Source organism: Sinocyclocheilus grahami, unplaced genomic scaffold (genome assembly GCF_001515645.1).
Source record: "Sinocyclocheilus grahami isolate Dianchi unplaced genomic scaffold, SAMN03320097.WGS_v1.1 scaffold1295.1, whole genome shotgun sequence".
Taxonomy (NCBI): Eukaryota; Metazoa; Chordata; class Actinopteri; order Cypriniformes; family Cyprinidae; genus Sinocyclocheilus; species Sinocyclocheilus grahami.
In genome coordinates, this window is record NW_015506474.1 from 97,881 (window position 1) to 121,724 (window position 23,844).

Sequence of the window (23,844 nt, forward strand, 5' to 3'; positions counted from 1 at the left end):
TATGCAGGTGCATCTCAATAAATTAGAATGTCATGGAAAAGTTTAACTCAAATTGTGAAACTTGTGTATTAAATAAATTCAATGCACACAGACTGAAGTAGTTTAAGTCTTTGGTTCTTTTAATTGTGATGATTTTGGCTCACATTTAACAAAAACCCACCAATTCACTATCTCGACAAATTAGAATACTTCATAAGACCAATAAAAAAACATTTTTAGTGAATTGTTGGCCTTCTGGAAAGTATGTTCATTTACTGTACATGTACTCAATACTTGGTAGGGGCTCCTTTTGCTTTAATTACTGCCTCAATTCGGCGTGGCATGGAGGTGATCAGTTTGTGGCACTGCTGAGGTGGTATGGAAGCCCAGGTTTCTTTGACAGTGGCCTTCAGCTCATCTGCATTTTTTGGTCTCTTGTTTCTCATTTTCCTCTTGACAATACCCCATAGATTCTCTATGGGGTTCAGGTCTGGTGAGTTTGCTGGCCAGTCAAGCACACCAACACCATGCTCATTTAACCAGCTTTTGGTGCTTTTGGCAGTGTGGGCAGGTGCCAAATCCTGCTGGAAAATGAAATCAGCATCTTCAAAAAGCTGGTCAGCAGAAGGAAGCATGAAGTGCTCCAAAATTTCTTGGTAAACGGGTGCAGTGACGTTGGTTTTCAAAAAACACAATGGACCAACACCAGCAGATGACATTGCACCCCAAATCATCACAGACTGTGGAAACTTAACACTGGACTTCAAGCAACTTGGGCTATGAGCTTCTCCACCCTTCCTCCAGACTCTAGGACCTTGGTTTCCAAATTAAATACAAAACTTGCTCTCATCTGAAAAGAGGGCTTTGGACCACTGGGCAACAGTCCAGTTCTTTTTCTCCTTAGCCCAGGTAAGACGCCTCTGACGTTGTTTGTGGTTCAGGAGTGGCTTAACAAGAGGAATATGACAACTGTAGCCAAATTCCTTGACACGTTTGTGTGTGGTGGCTCTTGATGCCTTGACCCCTGCCTCAGTCCATTCCTTGTGAAGTTCACTCAAATTCTTGAATCGATTTTGCTTGACAATCCTCATAAGGCTGCGGTTCTCTCGTTTGGTTGTGCATCTTTTTCTTCCACTCAACTCTCTGTTAACATGCTTGGATACAGCACTCTGTGAACAGCCAGCTTTTTGGCAATGAATGTTTGTGGCTTACCCTCCTTGTGAAGGGTGTCAATGATTGTCTTCTGGGCAACTGTCAGATCAGTAGTCTTCCCCATGTTTGTGTAGCCTAGTGAACCAAACTGAGAGACCATTTTGAAGGCTCAGGAAACCTTTGCAGGTGTTTTGAGTTGATTAGCTGATTGGCATGTCACCATATTCTAATTTGTTGAGATAGTGAATTGGTGGGTTTTTGTTAAATGTGAGCCAAAATCATCACAATTAAAAGAACCAAAGACTTAAACTACTTCAGTCTGTGTGCATTGAATTGATGTAATACACGAATTTCACAATTTGAGTTGAATTACTGAAATGAACTTTTCCACTACATTCTAATTTATTGCACCTGTACATGTTAACCAGGAGTCACTCTCATTTATAATCATATTATAGTCTGATCAAATCAACATGCATCTACGCTAAAGAGCGGCTATGCGGTTGTTTTGACTGTATTACTTTTTTGTCTCATGCAGCGCGCTGCCTGTGTCTGAGTAACAAAAAAAAGTGCATGTGATATTAACAGACAAACTACGCTCATATTTATAATTCCAAACAATCAGTAAGCGACAGGTGCTTGGAAACGCTGTTTTGTACTCATTTATTGACGAGTCGGCTGCGGTGCGGCCAACTGATTTCGCTGCTTCTCTGCTGCTCACTGCACAGAACAGACGCCGAGAGAGGTGACACTTCTCCAGGAAAGTCAGACCTCGCGTGCGTGGGACAGCACTGGCGAAATCTTCCAACTGAACCATAGCTAAGGTTTATCCAAAAAAGTCGCTAGGTTTGTCAGTATGTATATTCTATGGAAAAAAGCCACTAAAAGGGTCTGAAAGTTGCTAAATCTAGTGCTAAAGTCGCGCTTGTGTGTGTGAGACACGGGAGCTGATGGCAGGGGGCGGTGGATATTTGTGGTGGTCAATGTGAATATTGTGGTTGAGTTCTTCTGTGTCAGCACGTTCTATTAGTTCTACAGCTTCAGTTTCGTAACTTTCAAGCTTAGTAACACATACAGCTGTTCCCTCACCACAGTTCAACAGTGAAAAGGGACCCCTTTCAAACAGTGTCGCGTTCCGAACGTTGTTTAAGCGGCATACACTGGTATTGCGGTATTTTAAAAATTCATATCATAACAAAAATAAACACCGGTATTCAGTATGAACCGGTATACCGCCCAGCACTAATTTGGCCTAAAAATCATTGCAAAAATCATTGTTATCATCTAGTCACCCTCATATCTTTCTTGTGTGAATTCTTTTCTTTACTGTTTTTGTCCATTATAACAAAATTCAATGGGGTTCAAAACAACATTTGCCACCATTGGCATTCATTGTATAGGCAAAACACAAACAAACACTGAAACTTACTAAACTTCTTTTAGCAAGTCATATAGTTTGCAACAACATGAAGATTTTCATTTTTGAGTGAAATATCCCCTTAATGAATCAAATGTATTCCTCTGATCAAAAACGATGCTAGGTACACCAGCATTGTTATCGTTCAGAGGAATAAATTACTGGACAATAACGCTGATGCTTCAACCTGTGGAGTAGATCCAGCTGTTAGAGGAAGTGGCCCTGTGCTGTCTGACACACATCTTTAATCTTCATGCAGCAGCAACCCCTACCTAGGCCTTCTGGGAAAGAAGGGATGACAGAGCCTCAGCCCCTACTCCTCTTCTCAGATCTCTCTGCTCACTCCCAGGAAAAGCTCTAAAAAACCTGGACAACACCTTAAATCCGTCCTCTTTCAAAACAATTCATATTTGTCTATTTATGTTAAAAAATGCTCTGAAATGTTCAGGAAATTTTCAACACTGGTTTTTAGGGAAAATTGTATACATTTTGTAAATATGGTTAAATTAGAGCTGAGTAAATCTATGGAGCTGCTTCTAGATTTCTGAAAGAGCAGATTCAGTGTGGGCTTTTTATCAGATGTTGATAATCTGATCACAGAGGCAGATGGGAGATGACGATTCAGTGTTTTCCCACACACACCCCACGACATGCTGGGATTTTGTTACACGCACAATAGATTTCTGTGGGCAGCTGTCCTCTAGGACTAGGATTAACTTAAAGGGTTAAGAGTTAGTCATGTCTTTAGATGAAAGTGAAACGTGATTGAATCAGCAAGATTTGCTGACAGGTTCTGAGAATCACATTTGTGACTGGCCGAGATGTGATGAGAGGACAGATGGGGGATTCAGTGGTTTGTGCTGTGTGCTCTGACATTAAAGAAAGTGATCACATCAATATGTTTTCGCTATGACTTTGATAAAAAGCTTGTATCTTGTTTCCACAAATTGCAATAGATACCAGTGTTTATACTGAAATGTAACTTTTGTGAGGGCACACATTGCCTGAGGATAGGACCAAATGGTGGTATCAAAGGACAAAAGCATACCATGAGTGTGTCTTTCCTAGAGTTTGATTTGGCTCAAAAATTAGCCGCTGTGTTTACAAATACAGTAAAATGCACACTACAATTCAAAAGTTTTGGGTCAGAAAGATTTTTTTTAGCAAGGATGTTTTTAATTGTGAAAGTGACAGTAGGGACTTTTACATTGTTACAAAAATGTCTATTTCAAATAAATGCTGTTCTTTTGAACTTTCTATTCATCAAAAATAAAATCTGTAATCACGTTTTCCACAAAAAATTTAAGCAGCACAACTGTTTCCAACATATTTTTTATTAGATAATTGCAGTCTTTATGAGCTTGACAGACTGATAGACTTCTTTCAAAAACAAAAATTACTTGTACCTATCCCATCTTTTGAGTGGTAGTGTATCATTTAGTGTATTCCATACATTGAGTGAAGACTCTTATAATAGACTCTTTTTAAAAATGTTTTATTATTTATATTATATTATATTATATTATATATATTATATCAGTTTCATACATGGCCACATGCCTTTGATAACTCTTATAATATGGAAAATTTTTCTTGTGATCATTACAGATAAAAAAGATGGAAAATGCTTGTGAAAAGCTGAATTATGTCTGCTTTGGTACAATATTTTTTATGGGCCTTAGGTTATTAAAATTAATTCTATAAAAAAATATATTTTACAAATGAGACATAATACAGTTAATTATCAAAATGATCCCTCTGTCATTATCATTAGTTGGCGTTGTTCTCCCTGAGGGGCTGATGTGTGTAAGTAGAGCCAGCCTGCTGTGTTGGGGTGTGGAGGCCTGGCCTGTGCTCCTTACACACAGACCTCACATTGACAGAAGAACAATGGTGCGGGTACACCGCAGCATCCTACTCTGCAGGCTGGCACAAAAGAGCCTTTTCATGCAGGCTGCTCCAGGGCTGGCCTGACAGGCTGCTGCCACCAAAGGCACAAGCATCACTACCATCCCACCCTGCTTGCCATTCATCCCTTGACATCACATCTGATATATAGCAGCACTCATACTATGCTGAATCTGTTTGGCTGAGATAAAACTTCTTTTACGTTTACTTAATTGGACAGTTCACCCACAAATCAAATTTCCTGATCTTCATGTTGTTCCAAACTCATATTACTGTCTTTTTCACAAAAGGAGAAAGTTCCTTTGCATATAATAAAACTTGATGTTGACCACAGGCTGCAAAAAGGAAAAAAGAAAATCACTATAAAAGTAGTCAGTTTACCTTGTGAGCAGTATTCCAAGTTTTTAAAACCCATATGCTTTAAGTTAGGAACATACTGAAATGTAAGTTGTTTTATGTTGTATGGAAAAGAGTAGCTTAGACATTCTCCTAAATGTGTTTCACAGAATTAAAAAAAGCCATACTGGTTTAAAAAAAAAAAAGACAGTTTTATTTTTGTGTGAAATGATTACAGCTGTAATAATCACACAAGTTTGGTGTTGGTAAGATTTTTTAGTTTTTTAAAGATCTCTTATGTTCAACAAAACTGCATTTGTTTAATCAAAAACGCAGTAAAAACAGTAATATTGCGACATATTACAATTTAATTATATTTAAACATGTATAAATTAATTTATTCCTGTGATGGCAAAGCTCAATTTTCAGCAGCCATTACTCCCGTTTTCAGTGTCATGTGATCCTTCTAATATGCTGATTTGGTTCTCAAGAAACATTTCTTCAATGTTGAAAACAGCTGTACTGTTTAATATATTTGTGGAAAACATACATATTTTATCAGAATTCTCTGATGGTTAGAAAGTTCAAAAGAACAGCATTTATTTGAAATAGAAATCTTTTGTAACATTATAAATGTTACAACTAAAGGGTGACTTAATGTTGACAATGTTTTTTTAATGTTGAAAATTTTTTTGGTTGATTTAAACTGGGTGAGTTTAAAGTATGCATACCAAGTGCACAATTGAATCTGACTGAATCCGTTTTTTATACACTCCAGAATGTGTCCATAGTGATTATTCTGGTCTAAAGGATCACTGTTAATTCTATGAATCCCTGCTGTATTTGTGAGAGGACCTGAGGGAATTGAGGCCTGTTTCTGTGACTTGTTTGTGTGAATGTAGTTGTATGGTACATTTCTGCTCTGTAGGGCGTAAATAAGATACTCTCCTGGGATTGCAGCTGTTCTTAATACTACTGAGTCTAACTGTTCTACATGTACCTGGATGTTTGAACTTAATTAAGTAGAGTTGGAATCCTGAAAATTAAAAGACCAAGATCCATTCAGAGCTTCAGTACTGCACAATAATATAGTTCAGTATGAGACTATGAGGTCATGCCTCAAACTTCTTAGCTCACTGACTGGGGCAGGATGGAGCTGAGGGAGGCTTGGCAAACCCACAGGTTGAGAAGAAAGGATGCCTTATTCTAGGCATGACCCAGGTCTGCTTGGAAGAACAAGGAAGTGAGGTTCCCCTGAGGATGGAGCTCAGATCAGCCAGCTTTTTTCAAAGCAGGGTGAACGTCAACTTCTGGCTATATGTGACCAAGGAGTTTAGAATGGGTATGGAGATATAATAGTCGTTGAGTTTTCTGAATGACTAGTCAACACCATTGCTGTGCTGGTTGAGTACTAACAAGCCTAGAAATTCACGTTGGTACTTTCAGCAGGATTTATTATTGTGCAAACAGATTATACAGCTCATGATACATGACCTTGTCTATCCTGTGCTTTTTATTTGCTTTTGATTCCTGACAGAGATAATTAATTAAGCTGCCCTTTCTTTACGTAAGGCTCTGAAATATGTTTATACAAACCACACTGACCACAAACCAAATAGATCTGTTAAATAAATAAAAACAGACATGGTTAAATAAATATTCCATAATATGCATGAATGTGAATACAGCAGATCAATGATGTGCTTGTCTTTCTGCTGCAGGTTTGAAAAGGGTCGTATCTACACCTACATCGGAGAAGTGGTAGTGTCAGTTAACCCTTACCGTGCCATGAACATTTACGGACGGGACACCATCGAGCAATACAAAGGCAGAGAATTGTACGAGCGACCACCACATCTTTTCGCCATCGCCGATGCTGCATATAAAGCCATGAAGAGGAGGAACAAAGACACTTGCATTGTTATCTCAGGTAGACTATATCTGAATGTCTTGTGACTCACCATCAAACTCATGGGTGAATCTGTTGAGCAGCCACTGAAGTAATATTACATTTTAAAGAGAAAAATGCATTACTTCATCCTCAAATAATATTAAAAACAGCCTGTTGTCTTCCTTTTATTTGATTAAATAACAGCCCTTACTGGAACACAGGCTTTCGGGGTCTTCTTATGGGGCCGCTGTATGACTGGGAATGATGTGATTAGATCTGTGGTCAGACGAGAATAGCTGGGCACTGACGTGGTGTGTGGTTTCCCAGTCACAGAGGACTGCTTGAGCAGAAGCTCAAAATAGAGTTCAGTGCTTGAGCAAATTGCTTTCTCAAGACATGCCCATTGTGTGAAAAAGATTAACGACAATATGGTTGTTTCACAATTTCTACAAAAATGTCTCTTTGAGACAGTGTTTGTTTTCCATCTGGGACACTGTGGAACTATTTTGAGGTGGGGCACATAGCTCAAGGGAAATAATCTGGTCCATTTAGATGTTGCCTCTATAAGTAAACATTGATTATTATTCAGTGAGTGACCACAGGTGGTGACTACATTGCAAAAATATTTGGTATATGTAGTGCCATCTTGTGGCAAACAGAGGAACATGTTTATTTATTAAGAGTAAGGTGTAATAGAAGTGAGAGCAACATTTTATGTCTTTGTTTAACCAATAAATTCCATGAGTATTTTTGTGTGGTTGTGGTTAAGGGCCATACCAAACAACTCAGAAAAGTGAAAGCTTTGGATTATTTTGTTTGCACCCTTTCCCCAGTTGCCTGGGGAATGTGAAATGTATATTTGATACTTTTAATAATTAATATTCCATGTTATGGTTATAGCTGTAATGTAATTACACAACTGTTCAAAAGTTTGAAGTCTGATTATTTGTTGTTGTTGTTTTTGAAAGAAATCTCTTATGCTGACCAAGGCTGCATTTCTTTGAAATACAGTAAAAACAGTAATATTTTTACAATTGTAACAATTAAAATAGCGGTTTCCATTTTAATATATTTTAATTTAATTAAAATAATTATAATTAATTATTTATTATATTTTTTTATTTATTTCTTATATATGATTATAATTAAATGTATTCCTGTGCAAAATCTGAATTTTTATCAGCCATTATTCCAGTCTTCAGTTTCTCATGATCCTTCAGAAATCATTCTAATGTGCTGATTTGGTGCTCAGGAAACATTTCTTATTATTATCAATGTTGAAAACAGTTGTGCTGCTCAATATTTTGTGGAAACTGTTGTACATAGTCTCTGATTAATAGAAAGTTCAGAAGAAAAGCATTTATTTGTAACATTTGTAACATTACAGATTTAATTTCTCCCACTTTTTATCAGTGTAATCAATGTAATGCATCTCTGCTAAATAGAAATATTCATTACTTAAAAACAAATCTTACTGACCCTAAAATTTTGAGCAGTAGTGTACAGTGCAGTTAAAAAATACAAATGCTAAAAAAATATTTTTTAGTTAATTTTTCACTCAAATTGATATGTTAGTTTTATTAGTAGTGTAAGAAAAAATATTAAATTGGAAAAAGAAATGTTTATTTAAAAAATGAAAAAAAGGCAAAATAGAAGCATTTTTGCTTGTGGTCTCAGACATTTGAATTCCATTGTAGATTGGAATGACTATAATTGGTTACTTCAGTTTATTAAATCATATTATATACCAATATACAAGTATTAGTCATTGTTTATTTACTTTGCAGGCGAGAGCGGAGCAGGAAAAACGGAGGCTAGTAAATATATTATGCAATATATTGCTGCTATCACCAATCCCAGCCAAAGAGCAGAAGTGGAGAGGTGCGTATAACAAAAGCCTTTCTGTTCCTTTCTCCTCACTGCTGCAGTGATGAGTCATATTAAGACCACACTGCATAGCATGCCTCCTTAATGTTATAATCAACAACCAATGAGCATTTCTGTATTTTATATTATGTAGTTGCTGTTCATTACCATATAATTTTCAATGTAATTTTCCTACATAATTTTCAAAGTGAAATTTCTCATGGTAGTGAGTGAGTAAATAATAAATTTCCTTATGGGGAGTGATAGAAGTGAAATGTAGGGCAGAGATTAAAATAGCACTGGGTCATGCTAATTGAAATATGACGGCTCCAAGTCGAGCTTAATAAATAAATGACAGGAAACTCTGCTATGCTTTTTGCTTTATCTCTGTTTTAATTGTGGAGCATGAGAAGTATAACACCCAGTGTAGGAATATGTAGGGCATGTTATGTTTAATCATAAAGTTCTTTATATATGGCTCTTGTGCAACATGTAACATAGACCTTCGTTCTTTTGTCTTAACTATGCAGCAATAGTAATAACAATAAAATCATGCTTTGCAACTGTTATCCACTGTCAGATTAATAGTGCTTTGTGCTATCAGCTTATCTCATATTAGTGTTATTGCACCCAGAAGATATGGTTTATTTTCTCTGCTTACTAAAGGTTAAAGCTCTTTGGAAACTGGGCATTGATCACTGGAAAATATTTTCCAGGAAGTACATCTAAAGTTATGCCAAAACACAGGGGCATCCATCACTGATTGCAGATTTTGTAGTCTATAGTGATTTCCAACCAGGATAACATATACTTGAGGGAGCACTTAAGCATGTTTTAGAGGGTAAATAAGACTTTGATTTTGCTTTGTTAAACCTATAAAACGGGAATTATGATTTTAAAATAAATAAATTATTAAGAACATTAAAAGATCATTAAAAATAATTAACTTTGATTGTGCTTTTGGGATACCTAAAGCAAAATAAGTTGGGCAATACTGTGCTAAAGGTCCAAAGCAAAAGCAAAGTTGAATTGTACAGGATGCAGTAGGTATTTCAGCTTGTCAGGCACTGAGTGGGGCACCATCCTCCAATGTGCAGTGTAGGTCATGCATGGCTTTTCGGCAGGAGAACCAATGCTGAGCATTTTGTGGTCTGACCCATGCAGTAGACCTTATAAATCATCCACTAAAACACTCTTAACTGCCATGCTGGGATACCACATGGTGATACTACATACACTAAAATAGCCAGATATAACCATGTATATTTGCTCATAAAGGCTTCATACAGACAGATTTGTGTATTTACTCTAATACCAAATGTCAGGAGCTATGTTGATCTATCAACCTCGTATTGAAACTGACACTCATTTAGCTGTAGTGGTGAAATGATGCACAAGTGGCTAATAAATGCAGTAGAAATGAAAAGAGTGTGTTTATACAGGGTAAAAAACATGCTGCTGAAGTCCAACTGCGTCCTGGAGGCTTTTGGGAATGCCAAGACCAACCGCAATGATAACTCCAGTCGGTTCGGCAAGTACATGGATATCAACTTTGATTTTAAGGGAGACCCAGCTAATCAGATCTATCAACCTCGTATTGAAACTGACACTCGTTTAGCTGTAGTGGTGAAATGATGCACAAGTGGCTAATAAATGCAGTAGAAATGAAAAGAGTGTGTTTATACAGGGTAAAAAACATGCTGCTGAAGTCCAACTGCGTCCTGGAGGCTTTTGGGAATGCCAAGACCAACCGCAATGATAACTCCAGTCGGTTCGGCAAGTACATGGATATCAACTTTGATTTTAAGGGAGACCCCATTGGCGGCCATATCAACAACTACCTGCTTGAGAAGGTAGGGGGCTAAAGAGGAGAAAATAAAGCTAAACTCTGATTAAAAAATGTATAGAAAATAATAGAAGTGACTCTCTTATTCGGCTGCACGATTAATCACGATTTGACTAATTAATCACAAAAGGCTGCAATTTGAAGGGGTCCTATTATGCTCATTTACAAAGTCCTGATTTTGTTTTGGGGGTGTACTAGAACAGGCTTTCATACTAGGTTGTTCGAAAAACACATTATTTTTCACATATTTTACATTATTACAACACCTCTCTCCCCAGTCATGGCATGAACGGCTCGAATAGTTCCTGTATCAAATGAAGGCCCGCCTTCTGAAATACGAAATGTGCTTTGATTGGTTAGCTGGGTTGTGATTGGCACCAGTCGGCACCTGGTCGGGAAATGTCATGCCCCTTACCATAGCCGCCTGCGAGCTTCAGTGTAAATATTGCGTCAATATCAAATCAATTTGAGCGAGATTTAAACCCGGATGATTGTAATCACTCTAAGTTCGTCTGCCTTGGAAAGCTAGCGTGTCTCCGACATAGTGATAACACTCGTTGCTTTCTCTAGTGCAGCTCAACCAGGTCTCGTCCCATTCGTTGATATTTGTGTTATCACAAGTCCCGGAAAATATGTGTTGTAGTCCAAATGAGTCGTTCGTTGTAGTTTTTGAAAAGTTATTTCTGTTAAATAAAATCCTTTTGAAGTGGACTTTGAGCTTTGTAACTTTGCAGATCTTTTTTTATGCTCAAACAGCAACATTACAGACTAACTAAAGTTGAAAAAGTGAAAAAGCATAATAAGACCCCTTTAATTAAGTGCTTGATTTTTATTTTATAGTAAAATATTACAATAGTAATATTTCTTATTTTGTTCATTAATTTCATGTAGTAATAAACACATTTCATAAACACAATAAAAAAAAAATTCAAATTTTGAATTTGGACTATAATAATAATAATAATACTAATTTCATCATTATTTAACAATTTTAATCATTTTAAAATGATTTTATCAGAAAAACTGCAATTATATTTTTCCCCCCAAATCATGCAGCCCAACTCTCTTGCATTATCCATGAGTATAGTGTTTCCAACTGTTTATTAGCGATGCTCGGAATTACTTTTGCTCATACTCAGGGTTAATGATTTGAACAAAAATCTTATCCATAGTTAGGGACAGAGCCATTTCTCAACAGTTAGGGATAAAAATATCATGGCTCTTTTGACCAGTAAGAAATCACCTAGCAGCAACCACCTGGCAACAACCTATAACATCATGGCAACGCTACACAGAACACCTTGGCATCCACCTAGAAATGACCTGGCATCATTTAGTAACTTATTAAACACACACACACACACACACACACAAAACTTCAAACATTATTAAAACATAAAAAACTGTCGCAATTGCGTAGCAACACCCTGACAACCACCCACGGCACCCTGGCAATGATACAGACCATTTTGCTTGGCCATTCACCATTCACTTTTGTCATGCTGGTTAATATAATGTGTGCTGGAGAGGCTGTGAAATGTTTGTATATTATAAATTGATATGATCTTTATCTAACACCTTTTTTTATTTCTTCCATAGTCTCGAGTCATTTTTCAGCAGGAAGGAGAACTGTCGCAATTGCGTAGCAACACCCTGACAACCACCCACGGCACCCTGGCAATGATACAGACCATTTTGCTTGGCCATTCACCATTCACTTTTGTCATGCTGGTTAATATAATGTGTGCTGGAGAGGCTGTGAAATGTTTGTATATTATAAATTTATATGATCTTTATCTAACACCTTTTTTTATTTCTTCCATAGTCTCGAGTCATTTTTCAGCAGGAAGGAGAGAGGAGTTTCCACTCTTTCTACCAGGTGAGTGAAGGACTCACCGCAGGCGCAGACATTAAAAAGCTGTTTCTGTTTTGCCAGCCATTCGAGACACCAGACAAATCCTACCAAACCTGCGTTTATGAGTGCTCTGTCAGAACCTTCAAAGCCCAATCATCTCTCACTTTTATTTCTCCCACAAAATAATGTCCTATTGCTTCAAAACATGTTCAGAACATCAGAACAATTACATCTGATTGTTAATGCTCTGCATACCATTATTATCAAGACTATAATTTACATGCTTCTTCATATCAACACAGGAGAAAGGATCCTGTGGGGAAAGTCAAAGGTGTTTTAAATGTATTTTTCAGCTGATGAAAGGAGCTCCAGATGCTCAGCTGCGGTCCCTGCACATTCAGAGAGACCCCACAGCATACACCTACATCAAAGTTGGAGGCCAGATAAAGGTATTGTATCATGTACAAATTAAAAGAGACTATTATGGGTGGCAAGGTTTGTGCAATATTATATGAAAAATTTTGTTGGGTTTTTACAAACATCATAAAGGATCTCGAGACCTTTGGCATCTTGGGAAAATAAAACCATTGCTAAGCAATCACACATGATGTGCAGGGAATTTGATTATAGTTGTTTATGGGTACAGTAGACACTGATGGTGCATATTAAAACCTATTTGCAATTGCCTCATATCTTTAGCCTGTTGAGTCAAGAGGTGAGATGACTTAGCACTGTTCCATTGCTTCTGCAGGGAGTTTAATGAGCGGGCACAAAAACAAATTTAGAGCAACAAACAAGGTGTCGTCATGGAACAGCCTGGTTTGTTGAGCTCACAGATCCCTGAAACAAACAGTCTGAACAACATTTCATGCCAGTTCCCAAGTCTTTTATTGGTGCACATGCTGGCTAAACTTCACACTCTGTCCAGCACGACTGTGGCTGCAAAAGGTTCCTGCTGTATGAAATCAGTGTTTCTCTGCAGGAGCTGTTAGCCATAAGCATGCCAGAATAATTAGCGTTTTGAGTGTTGCGCTCCTGTTTTAGGAAGTCTAGTGATTGAGTTGCTGTGTCAGCAGTTTTCAGCTTTTAATTGCTCAGCTATAAATTAGATGTGAATTTAATAGTAGGTTTAATGACCTCCCATTTCAAAAGCATTGATTTAGCTTCACTAAATGAAGGGCTTTTAGCCAGTCTACATTTAGGTAAAGACCAACCAGGCTGTTATCCCTAAAGCTGAATTAATAGCATATGTCAGGAATTAGAAGCAATGTCAGGAAGAGGATGTTTTAACTTTATTTAATGTATCAGGATCTGTCAGCTTTTGTTTGTGACTGTAACTCACTCAGGTTGTCTTTTCAATCTTGCAGTCGTCTATAAATGACAGTGCTGATTTTAAAGCTGTCACTGATGCCATGAAGGTCATTGGATTCACTACAGAGGAGATTCAGACAGTCTACAAGATCCTGGCTACCATCTTGCATCTGGTTTAGTATTTCCTAAGCTTGATTAAAAAGTATTATTAACTGCAGCTAGTTTCTGTAGCCCAAACTCATTGATTGATGAATTATTTGATCTTACCAGGGGAATCTGAAGTTTGGAAGTGATGGAGATGTGACTCTCATTGAGAACTCTAAGCTAGTGTCCATTCTGGGGGATTTGCTGTCCACCAAAGACGAAAATGTAGAAAAGGCTCTGCTCTATCGCACTGTGGCCACCGGCCGCGATGTCATTGACAAACAGCACACTCATCAAGAGGCCAGTTATGGCCGTGATGCTTTGGCCAAGGTATGAATTGGGACTTGTTACTAAAACTGTGGTAACACAGCTGTAAATAAAACTGCTGGACCAAAAAAATCGCTCATGAACTACATGCCAACGTCTGAATTAAAACTTCTAAAGGCCCTAAATAATTTGTATTATTTGTTGAACTCTTATATATTTAACTAATTATAAATTGTAAAAAAATGTACAACTTAAAAAGTGTAATATATAAATATATACATACTGTATATACAGACACGCTTTGGGTAAGTACAAAAAATATGTATACTTTTATTCAGCAAGGATACATTAAATTGCTCTAAAGGGACAGTAAAGACATTTATAATGTTACAAAAATTCAGTTTCAAATAAATGGTATTCTTTTAAACTTTTTATTCATCAAATATTCTTGCAAAAATGATCATGGTTTACACAAAATAAGCAAATATGAATACAATTTCAAAGATTACTGTTTTTACTTATAATAAATACAGCCTTAGTGAGCATAAGAGTCTTCTTTCAACATGATTATTATTATTTTTTTTTTACCCAACCTCAAACATTTGAAGGGTAGTGTTGTATATATTTATATGCTTGCAAATGTATCTTTTTTTTTTTCTCAATTGCTATGAAAACAATCTCTTTGTAGCTGTACAATTCCGATAAAAAGCTTGACCAAGACAAACTTAATTGACTGATTAAACTACTCGCATGTACGTTTCTTCATGGACCAATTTTCTTTATTTGCTTCTCACAGGCCATTTATGAGCGGCTGTTCTGTTGGATTGTGGGAAGAATCAATGACATCATCGAGGTGAAAAACTATGATGTCAGGGTTCATGGGAAGAACACAGTCATTGGAGTCCTGGACATCTATGGGTTTGAGATCTTTCAGAATAACAGGTGAGGGCATATGCTTTACCGTACAGATATGAGGATCTTATAGTTGGGTATGTTATACTGCTCTGTTTAGTATAATTAGTGTCTGTCTGATTTCTTCCTTTTTTTTTTCTCCAGCTTTGAGCAATTCTGTATAAACTACTGTAATGAGAAACTACAGCAGCTCTTCATTCAACTGGTGTTGAAACAAGAGCAAGAAGAGTATCAAAGAGAGGGTATCCCCTGGAAACATGTGGGTTTTATTTGGTTGTTTCTTCCCAAACTTTTCACATCTTTACTGTTTATATTATACAAAAAGAAACTCATTTTGCATGAATCTCTCTGACTTTAATGCAATAACTAAATAAGCTTTGTTGTGATTTGTTTTTATGTGTTCATGGAAACAGATTGACTACTTCAACAACCAGATCATCGTGGATCTGGTGGAACAGCAGCATAAGGGAATTTTTGCAGTCCTGGATGAGGCATGCATGAATGTGGGGAAGGTGACGGATGAGATGTTCCTGCAGGCTCTCAATGGAAAACTGGTGAAACATGCCCACTACACCAGCCGCAAGGTATTGAAAATAACACATGCCAGTTAATTACCTAAGCATTTATTTGATCAAAAATACTGTACAGTAAAAATAGTAATAATGTGAAATATTATTACAATATAAGATAACTGTTTTAATGTATTTTTTTAAATGTAGTTTATTTCTGTGATGGCAAAGCTGAATTTTCAGCAGCCATGACTCCATTCTTCAGTAAGTGCATTTACATGGAGCATTGTATTCCGATTACAATTGGTTTAAAAGTCCAATCTGAATTCAAATGCTCTGAATTTTTGCGGAATAAAATTACCCAGACCGATTGAAATTTGGGGTGGGATAAACCTTTTCTAATCCATTCGATAGGATATGTTAAACACTTGATCGGATTGAAAACCAAAAATGGAAAGTTTTGCACACCTGCAATGACGTAGAAATGGCGTAATGACTCATGACGCACAGAACAAGCTGCTGTTGTTGTTGTTGAATATAATGAATGACTGTTGGGTCAATCAAAAATTCTCTTTCCACTCATCATCTGTAAAGTACTGCAGGATAACATTGTGTCAGAAGTGCTTGCTTCGAACTCTCATCTGCAGATGTCTTGTTTTGGGAGCGGGAATGGACATTTTTACTGCTAGATTAATATAAGCATCATTGCACAAAGCTTCATGTGCTTGTCGTCTCCTAATTAGGACCCGAAATAGATAAATATTAAGTCTGCTTTTTAAAACAAAGAAAGGGAGGATGGTTAGTATACAAAAACAGCGGGAAACTCTGTATATTTGTGCAGTGTCTACATCCCGAATCTACATTTGGAACTTCTTTTAGCGTTCATATAAACACTGTTCGGATTCATCAGTTGAAATGATTTCATTCCATTTGAAACAAAAAGTGTCCATGTAAACTTGACTATTGTCACGTGATCCTTCAGAATAATTTTTATTATCAATGTTAAAAACAGTTGTGCCGATTAATATTTTGATGGAAACTGTGATGCTTATAAAGGATTCTTCATGAATACAAAGTTCAAAAGAATATCATTTATTTGAAATAGAAATAAATAAAATGTTATCAATTTAATTTTGATCAATTTATTTCATCCTTGCTTTATAAAAGCGATTACTTTAGAAAAAAGATCTTACTGACCCCAAATTTTTAAATGGCAGTCTACAGTAGGATTACCCAGTTTCTTTGTTGAATAATGCATTTTTTGCAAATCTAGAAGGTCATCCAGGTGTTTTTTATTTATTTTTCACATTGAAAGTATTATAGAATTATAAATAGTAGTATGATAGTATGCTATTCTGAACATAGCCTTTAATTGAATTGTACGCATTACCCTGAACCAACACAGGGAGGCAATAATGGTCAGTGAAAAAATGTCCTCCAGTATTTCTCAGTGCTGAGTCTTTGGTGATGTCACTGGCAGCCAATGGAAGCTAGTAAGACTGATGTCTCACAGTCTTGGCAAAGTGTCAGAAAGTGAGAGGGAGTGGGAGAGTTATGGATGGAGTCGTGCCGAGATAAAGATAGAAAAAGGCAGTGAACGAAAGAAAATGTAAACATAACCCACCTTGCAGAGCTCTAGACAGACAGAATCTCTGGACACTAACCGGCCCTTCTTGCAGTGCCCTGGACACAGACCCAGCTGAGGGTAAATTTAGCTACAACTTTATCAAAATGTGTCACACATGCTGGATTTACATCGAAAGGGGGAGAAGAAGTGAGCAGGTATCACCTGCCCCCATGATAATCCCCCCACTTCAGGCTGTGTGAATAATCAAAAGTCTCCCTGGATGTTGGAATAATAAGTGTCCTTCAGAGCTCATTTGTAATGCAGAGGATTACTCCTCAATGTGGAGGAATCTCAGGCCTGTAGCTAGATAGATGATGTGTATTTCTCCTGCTGCGCATGAGCACAAAAATCATAGTATATGTTTTAGATATGGCTAATCCATTTATGTAAAGGCCACTCTTGCTAAATTTAACATGCGAAATGAGCATATGAAAGAGAAAGTGATGGGTCAGTAGGGGGAGATGGATAAGGAAAGCTCTCTAATATATTCAAGTGTGTGTTCACACATATTAGATCTAGGCTGTGACACTTTCGTCTTTCACAGCCACCTCTGAGATGTTTCAAAGCTTGTTTGTGGTGATAGACATCCTCTCTAGAAGACACAAAATATGGAGGCTGCTTTAACAGCATAATTAATGGTTGCTTGTTAAAAATCTGTGACTGTCTCTTGTGAATTTTTTTTTCTTCTTTTGTTTACTAAGGATTTTTACCCTTTTTGCTTTGCTCTTTTCCTCTGCAGTCTTGGTTTAAGAGGGGAATTTTTACCCTTGGTTGATTTCAAGTGTGAAATGTATGCTCTGTGGATTGGAGTTCTTTCTCTGTAGTTCTTTTCTCTTAACTTAGGCCTTACAGGAAATGTGAAACATGCTCTGCCATAAGCTGCACTGGACATACAGTACATAGTAGCAGCGAGGAAGAGATAAATGGTTTATTATTTCATTAATTCACTCATTTTGAACTTTTAAATTCAAATGTTCTGCATGATTTGTGGATGATATGTTATAAAATTCTAGTGATTATAAATAGGTTATAGAGCATAGATGTTTAATTTTGAGTGGGGGATAGCAATGAATTGTAACACTTCCTGCGCATTTATTCTGAAAACATTCTGTAAAAATCTTTAAAATTGTATTTTAACTTAAAACCATGGACAGGTTAGTGACATCAGACTAGTGTAGAATAGAAATACAAACATGTTATGAAAAATACTACACGTGCTCTCTTATCCTCACCAAGGCTGCCTTTATTTGAGCAAAACTACATGAATATTGCAACATGTTATTCCAATTTAAAGTAACTGTTTTCCTTTTTTTTTATATATTTAAAAATGTACTTTATTCATGTTATGGCAAAGCTGAATTGTCAGCATTGGTTCTCATGCTGGAGATGATTTGATTCCCCTATGCAAAACAATTTCCCCTCTTTAAATGTAAAAAAACATTTAGTTGTACAACAGTGCTTTGATGGCAGAAGCCTCACTTTCATATCTAATTGCTTGCATAAAGAGTTAGCCTCATTCTGTATACATGTTATATGTTTTATCTAAGATAAAAACATCAGATGTAATGGCAGATCTAGCCTCGAGCTGCCATATCCATCTCAATAATGTGCTTCATTTACAGCCACTTTCACCTTCTGTGCTTTATCGGCTTGTTTACGTCTTCCTTCATGTGCCTCGCAGGCAGGCTCTTGGTGTTCTCCGTGCTTCCCACGTTTTCATCACACCCTTAAAATGGCTTTGATCCTTCCAGATGTGTGTTATAAAAATGCTTCTTATCCCATCATCTTTTAATTGCTGTTATTTGCTGACACAAGCGGCTGTCTGGTGGTAAGCACCGGGGGCTTCGTTCCTTTCTCCTGTTCTTCTCTTTGATCCCAATTCCCCCACCCCTTGTTTTCTCTCTCTTCATCACTTGCTGATTACAAGCGTGGCTGTGTGAGCGGATGCTGCCATGGGAGTGCTTGGATGCCTGGTTGTGTGAGGGCAAAGGCAGCCTCATTATCCGATCAGGCTTGTGTAGGCCGAAGCAACCAGTCAATTAGCTGTTGGTTTCTGTTCCTGGAGAAGAGCTCCGCTAGCCTCTGTGACTTGCTTTTCTGCAGAATTGTTCATTAGGAAGAGATCATGACTTGTTTCTATCGTAGTGGAAGTAATTGCATTGTTTTTGTGGTGACGTGTAAAGCACAGACACACAGTTAGCACGTATGTTACAGGATAATTGGTGAATTCCCAGTGCGACGTGCATTGACACGTCAATGGACCTGGATTTTGGACTCAGCTTTTTAAGTTTAACATTAGCTAGGTTGTTTTTCTTGAGGTTCTTTCCACATGACTCATGTTAGTATTGGCCAGTGCATTGAACTCTACTTCAGCTTTACCCCACAGCGCTGGTCAAGCACAAAGTGATTTCAACTTTGACCTTTCTTGCTGCTGACCTTTCGAAGTGCATCCAATTTGCGTGACGCATCTATCTTTCCAACCCATATCCGTGATTTATGCCTTGTGTATTTTGGAGTGCAATTAATAAACAAGAAAAGTTAAAAAACTTTCAAATTTTATAAAGAGATCTTGAATTCCTCAGTTTCTTTTTTGTTCTTTTCAGTCATTGTTCCTCAGTTCTTGAATTGATTTAAATTCAACAATAAGGTTTTGTGAACCACATTTAATGAGTCCTATTTTATTTGGGCTCTGTATCTAAGCAGTTGCAAGGATTCTTATTTTTGTTATATATATAAATTCAAATAAATGTTTTCACAGTTTACTGTTATATTGGCCTCTGTGTTTGATCTAGATGTCTAGAGTCCACTGTGATTTGGATACCTGGCTATTGGTGGCTTTGTTGGCAGGTGCCATTGGCATTGCTGTGTTTGTTTGATTGGCATAACCAACACTCTGTATTGAGAAGCACAGGTGTTAGACAGGATGGTGTAGTCATGGGGGGTGAGAATAAAGCTTGGAGTAGGAGGGCAGGGAGGCATCTGTGCGACCAGCAGGATCCGGGATTAAATGTGTCTGTACAATAAAACATAGTTTTTTTTTCTTTTCTTTTCTTTTCTTTTTCTTTTTTACTCTGCAAATCTGAACCGGGTAGAATTGGAGTGCTTGTGAAGTTAATAACTGTGGCCTAGAGGTTAGCACAGGTGGACCCAAACTTTTTAGATGATGTGAGTTTGAATCCAGATTGTACAAATAAAAGTTGTAAACATGCCAAAAAATGCTTTAGGGTAGCAGTGTTGGTGGCTAAATCTAATCTGTTTTATTCTTTTTGTTGTAGTTAAAGCTTGAGGCTTTTAATTGGAAGGTCATTAGTTCAATCCTACTTAAGCAGGTTCCAGAATGTACTGGGGAAGATTGGGATTTTGCTTTGTTAAACCTATTAAACATAATTTTCATCTTAAAAATAAGGATGCCAGTAGGTTAAAATAATGCATCACAATTAATTTGCATTTTAACTTCTTTTTAGTTCAGCAAAAAAAAAAGTGTGTGTGTGTGTGTGTGTACACACATGTTGTTTAAAAGTTTGGGGTCAGTAAGATTTTTTTAAATGTTTTTGAAAAAAATTCAGTTGTGCTCACCAAGGCTTAAAAATACAGGAAAACAGTAATATAGTTAAATTTGTTTTTAATCTATTTTAAAATACTATGTATTCCTTTGATGCAAAGCTGAATTTTGAGCAGCCATTTCTCCAGCATTCAGTGTCACATGATCACACTTCAGGTGAAGTGTTCAGAGTTTGTCCTCTCTGGTAGAGATGTAGCTTCTCATCCATTCCCTTAGAGGACCATTTTATCTGTATTGCAGTTCAAATGAGCCGAGTGAGTCACCACATAGACAAACCAAACAGAGACTCATAAACTGGCACCCGACACAGAATAGAGATGCTGGTGTCTACCACAATAGAGACTGCGACACAAAAGCTCACTAAAACTTACTGATAGTAAATCCTTTAATTAATCGGTGTGTGGGCATATGATGGCTTGTGGCTAGAAGGATACAGAGTTTCGTTGTTCCGTTCTGCTTTAATCTGCAGAAACGGGCATCCCTGTTCATGCAGTGGATCAGCAGCATTCTGCATCTTAATGAGAGCTGAGGCTGCTTGCCTTTGATGTCACTGCTGTATTTTATGAATGACAGTGAGTCTTATATAACTGCACTAGCTGCCCTCACACGGCATACAGAGGCTTCTCAAGGAGGACAGTGATCTGGCACTGATAACAGGGCCTTAGAGCAAGTTTATGCACAGTTGCAAATTTTACAGTTAAAGAGTTACAGTTTTTTTTTACATATATATTTAAAGGCTAGTTTATGTATGCATTATCAAACATATGGGTATTTTAGATTACTTGAAGATTACCTGCATCCAACAAGAGCTACCGGAGTCAGCTTTGACTGATCACAGGTCGAGAATAAGGAGAGATGACTGACAAGACCATGCTGGAGTATTTGCTGCTCAACAGATTCTGAGCTCATTGACAAATATCTGATCTTGTAAGATGTGCTCCCTTTAAACAGAGTGCGTGTGATCGCAAAATCGAAAGTGAAAGTAAACAGCGCAAACGCTCATTCAAAAATATTTTAATACACCGCATCCTGAGAGCGGCTCCCTGATGCGCCAAAATTATACACAATATTAGAATGTTTAAAGGAGTAGACACGAAAATCGCGGGAGCAAAACACATGTTGCGGGAGCAGGCGGCAATGGTCAGAGATTCAGGGGAGCGGGATAAGGAAACAGCCCGGACATTTTGGGCAATTAAGAAATCCCGGCCGGACGCATTTTTTGTAGGTCCAAAAAGAGAACATGTCCGGGGAAAAGAGGACATGTATGGTCACCCTAATTTATAATATATTGCTAATCGATGTATTCTTTTTAAAGTAGCATATGGAACATATTTTCTGCCTCATCAGATCACAAAAGGAAGCATTTGACTGGTGTTGTGGAGTAAAAAGGTTATAATGTTCTCTTTTGTTGGACAACAGGTTTAGAAATGTGAATACAAGGGAGGTTTAGCTTTAGGCATTTTAATTTAAGCACGTTTAGCTTAGTTAACGAAAGGCTACCTGCTGCCATCAGAGCAAGTGTAATTACTGCATTCACCCGCTCCTCGAATGCTCTCATTTCCCGAGTTGTGCTTTTAAGTCGGAATGTGAAAACAACATGGACACTCTTTTTAATTTAAGCATGTTTAGCTTAGTTAACGGAAGGCTACCTGCTGCCATCAGAGCAAGTGTAATTACTGCATTCACGCGCTCCTCGGATGCTTTCATTTCCCGAGTTGTGCTTTTAAGTCGGAATGTGAAAACAACATGGATGCTCTCATTACTCCAAAGATTTGTTGGATTTGTATTTTTAGAGCTTTCCGACTTGAGTTCACGTGCATTTTCTCAGTCGGGAAATTATTTTCCGCGTGCGGTGCCGGTGATGATGCTTCTTACGTCCGTTTTGGAGAACCAGAGGACAATATTTCAATCGATCGCTCAGGCATGGCACCGAAATCTGCTTTCTGATACGGTTCTAGTACATACCGGTTACATAGGTACCGGTGCCATATTGGTACCGGGTTTCTGTACCCAACTACTGTTCAGTAAATAGTTGCTTTTATTAATAGTATTAATAATATTGCTTTTATTAATCAAGTTAAGTGGAACTAACAATTCTCCCAGCAGGTAAAATATTAATAAAACTGTAAGTGTAGGCTGATTGGTTGCATAACAACTTGATACATTAATACAAACCATGTGGCCACAGGTGTATATTTTACAGCTTCAAATGCAGCTCATGAAATCAAAATTTAGAGTGAGAAATATCCTTTTTATAACTATAATTAAAGTAAGCCCACATGCCACTCAAAACTAAATTGTGTAGTTTAAAGGGCACCATCTCTTTCACATTCTTTCACTGAACTTCTTTCAGCACAGCTTTTTAAGCTCCGCCGTCTTATGCTGGATATAAGTGTGCATCTCATCTATCTTTCATAATCGCAGAGTTACTTAGATGCTCCCTCCCAGTCTTTGAGCTGCCTCGCTCTTTCTCTGACTCTACTGCACTTTTGCAGGCTTGTTTACTGGAAAAATTTGCAGTTGCTTTCTAAGCGTTATTTCAAAAGTCTACTTTCTGTTTAAAAAAAACTCTAATTTCCCATCTCTATCTCCACAGCTTTCCCCCACGGACAAAAACCTGGAGTTTGACCGAGACTTCCGCATCCGCCATTATGCTGGAGATGTGGCGTAAGTGCACTCTGCTGTTTTGCAGCATAAGCCCTAAATGCTGTAATTAAAAAATCACTGTTAGTAACCCACAGAAGACTTAGCTAAGTGGAAAGAGATCTAGTTCTTCCCTTGGGCACAGATTGGGTTTGAAAAAGTTTGGTAAATAAACATTTGAATGGCGCAAGCATATTACTCACTCCGAATTATGTAAATGCCAGTTACCAAAACAAGTTGATTTCGAATGTGAATGCAGTTTCATTTTCTCACTTCAGCGGTTTGCCAGATTGCAGGCTGTCAGTTAGTTCCTAAAGTTCTGTGGGTGTAGGTGTGATGTGACACCACATTGAAATGCCTTGTTGATGTTCAGACCCCTTTGTGTGTGTGTGTGAGAAAGAGAGAAATGGGTAGGGGAAGGATATCTAAAATTATATATTCTCAGTTAAGGAGACAGAGTTCTGTCTGTGTCAGTTATAATACTGCTCGTATTTTATAATAACACTCATATTTAGATCAGTGTTAAAGGTGAAGTGAATAATTTTGTTCAATGATAAAATACTTTATCTTATTCAAGTAATCCATTTGAAGTTTGAAGAGCAATGTCTGCCCACTTTTT

General features: G+C 37.4%; 1 protein-coding gene across 1 annotated transcript in view; it reads left to right on the top strand.

Annotated features, from left to right (window-relative positions):
• LOC107568952 (myosin 1D) overlaps positions 1-23,844 on the top strand; it is an 81,767-nt gene that overhangs the window by 20,381 nt on the left and 37,542 nt on the right. The window contains exons 2-13 of the mRNA XM_016254952.1: positions 6,514-6,722; positions 8,471-8,564; positions 9,992-10,112; positions 10,358-10,402; positions 12,221-12,274; positions 12,604-12,699; positions 13,618-13,734; positions 13,832-14,035; positions 14,769-14,914; positions 15,029-15,143; positions 15,298-15,468; positions 23,179-23,249. Of these exons, the coding sequence (XP_016110438.1) occupies positions 6,514-6,722; positions 8,471-8,564; positions 9,992-10,112; positions 10,358-10,402; positions 12,221-12,274; positions 12,604-12,699; positions 13,618-13,734; positions 13,832-14,035; positions 14,769-14,914; positions 15,029-15,143; positions 15,298-15,468; positions 23,179-23,249 (1,443 nt within the window). The remainder of the gene's footprint in view (positions 1-6,513; positions 6,723-8,470; positions 8,565-9,991; positions 10,113-10,357; positions 10,403-12,220; positions 12,275-12,603; positions 12,700-13,617; positions 13,735-13,831; positions 14,036-14,768; positions 14,915-15,028; positions 15,144-15,297; positions 15,469-23,178; positions 23,250-23,844) is intronic.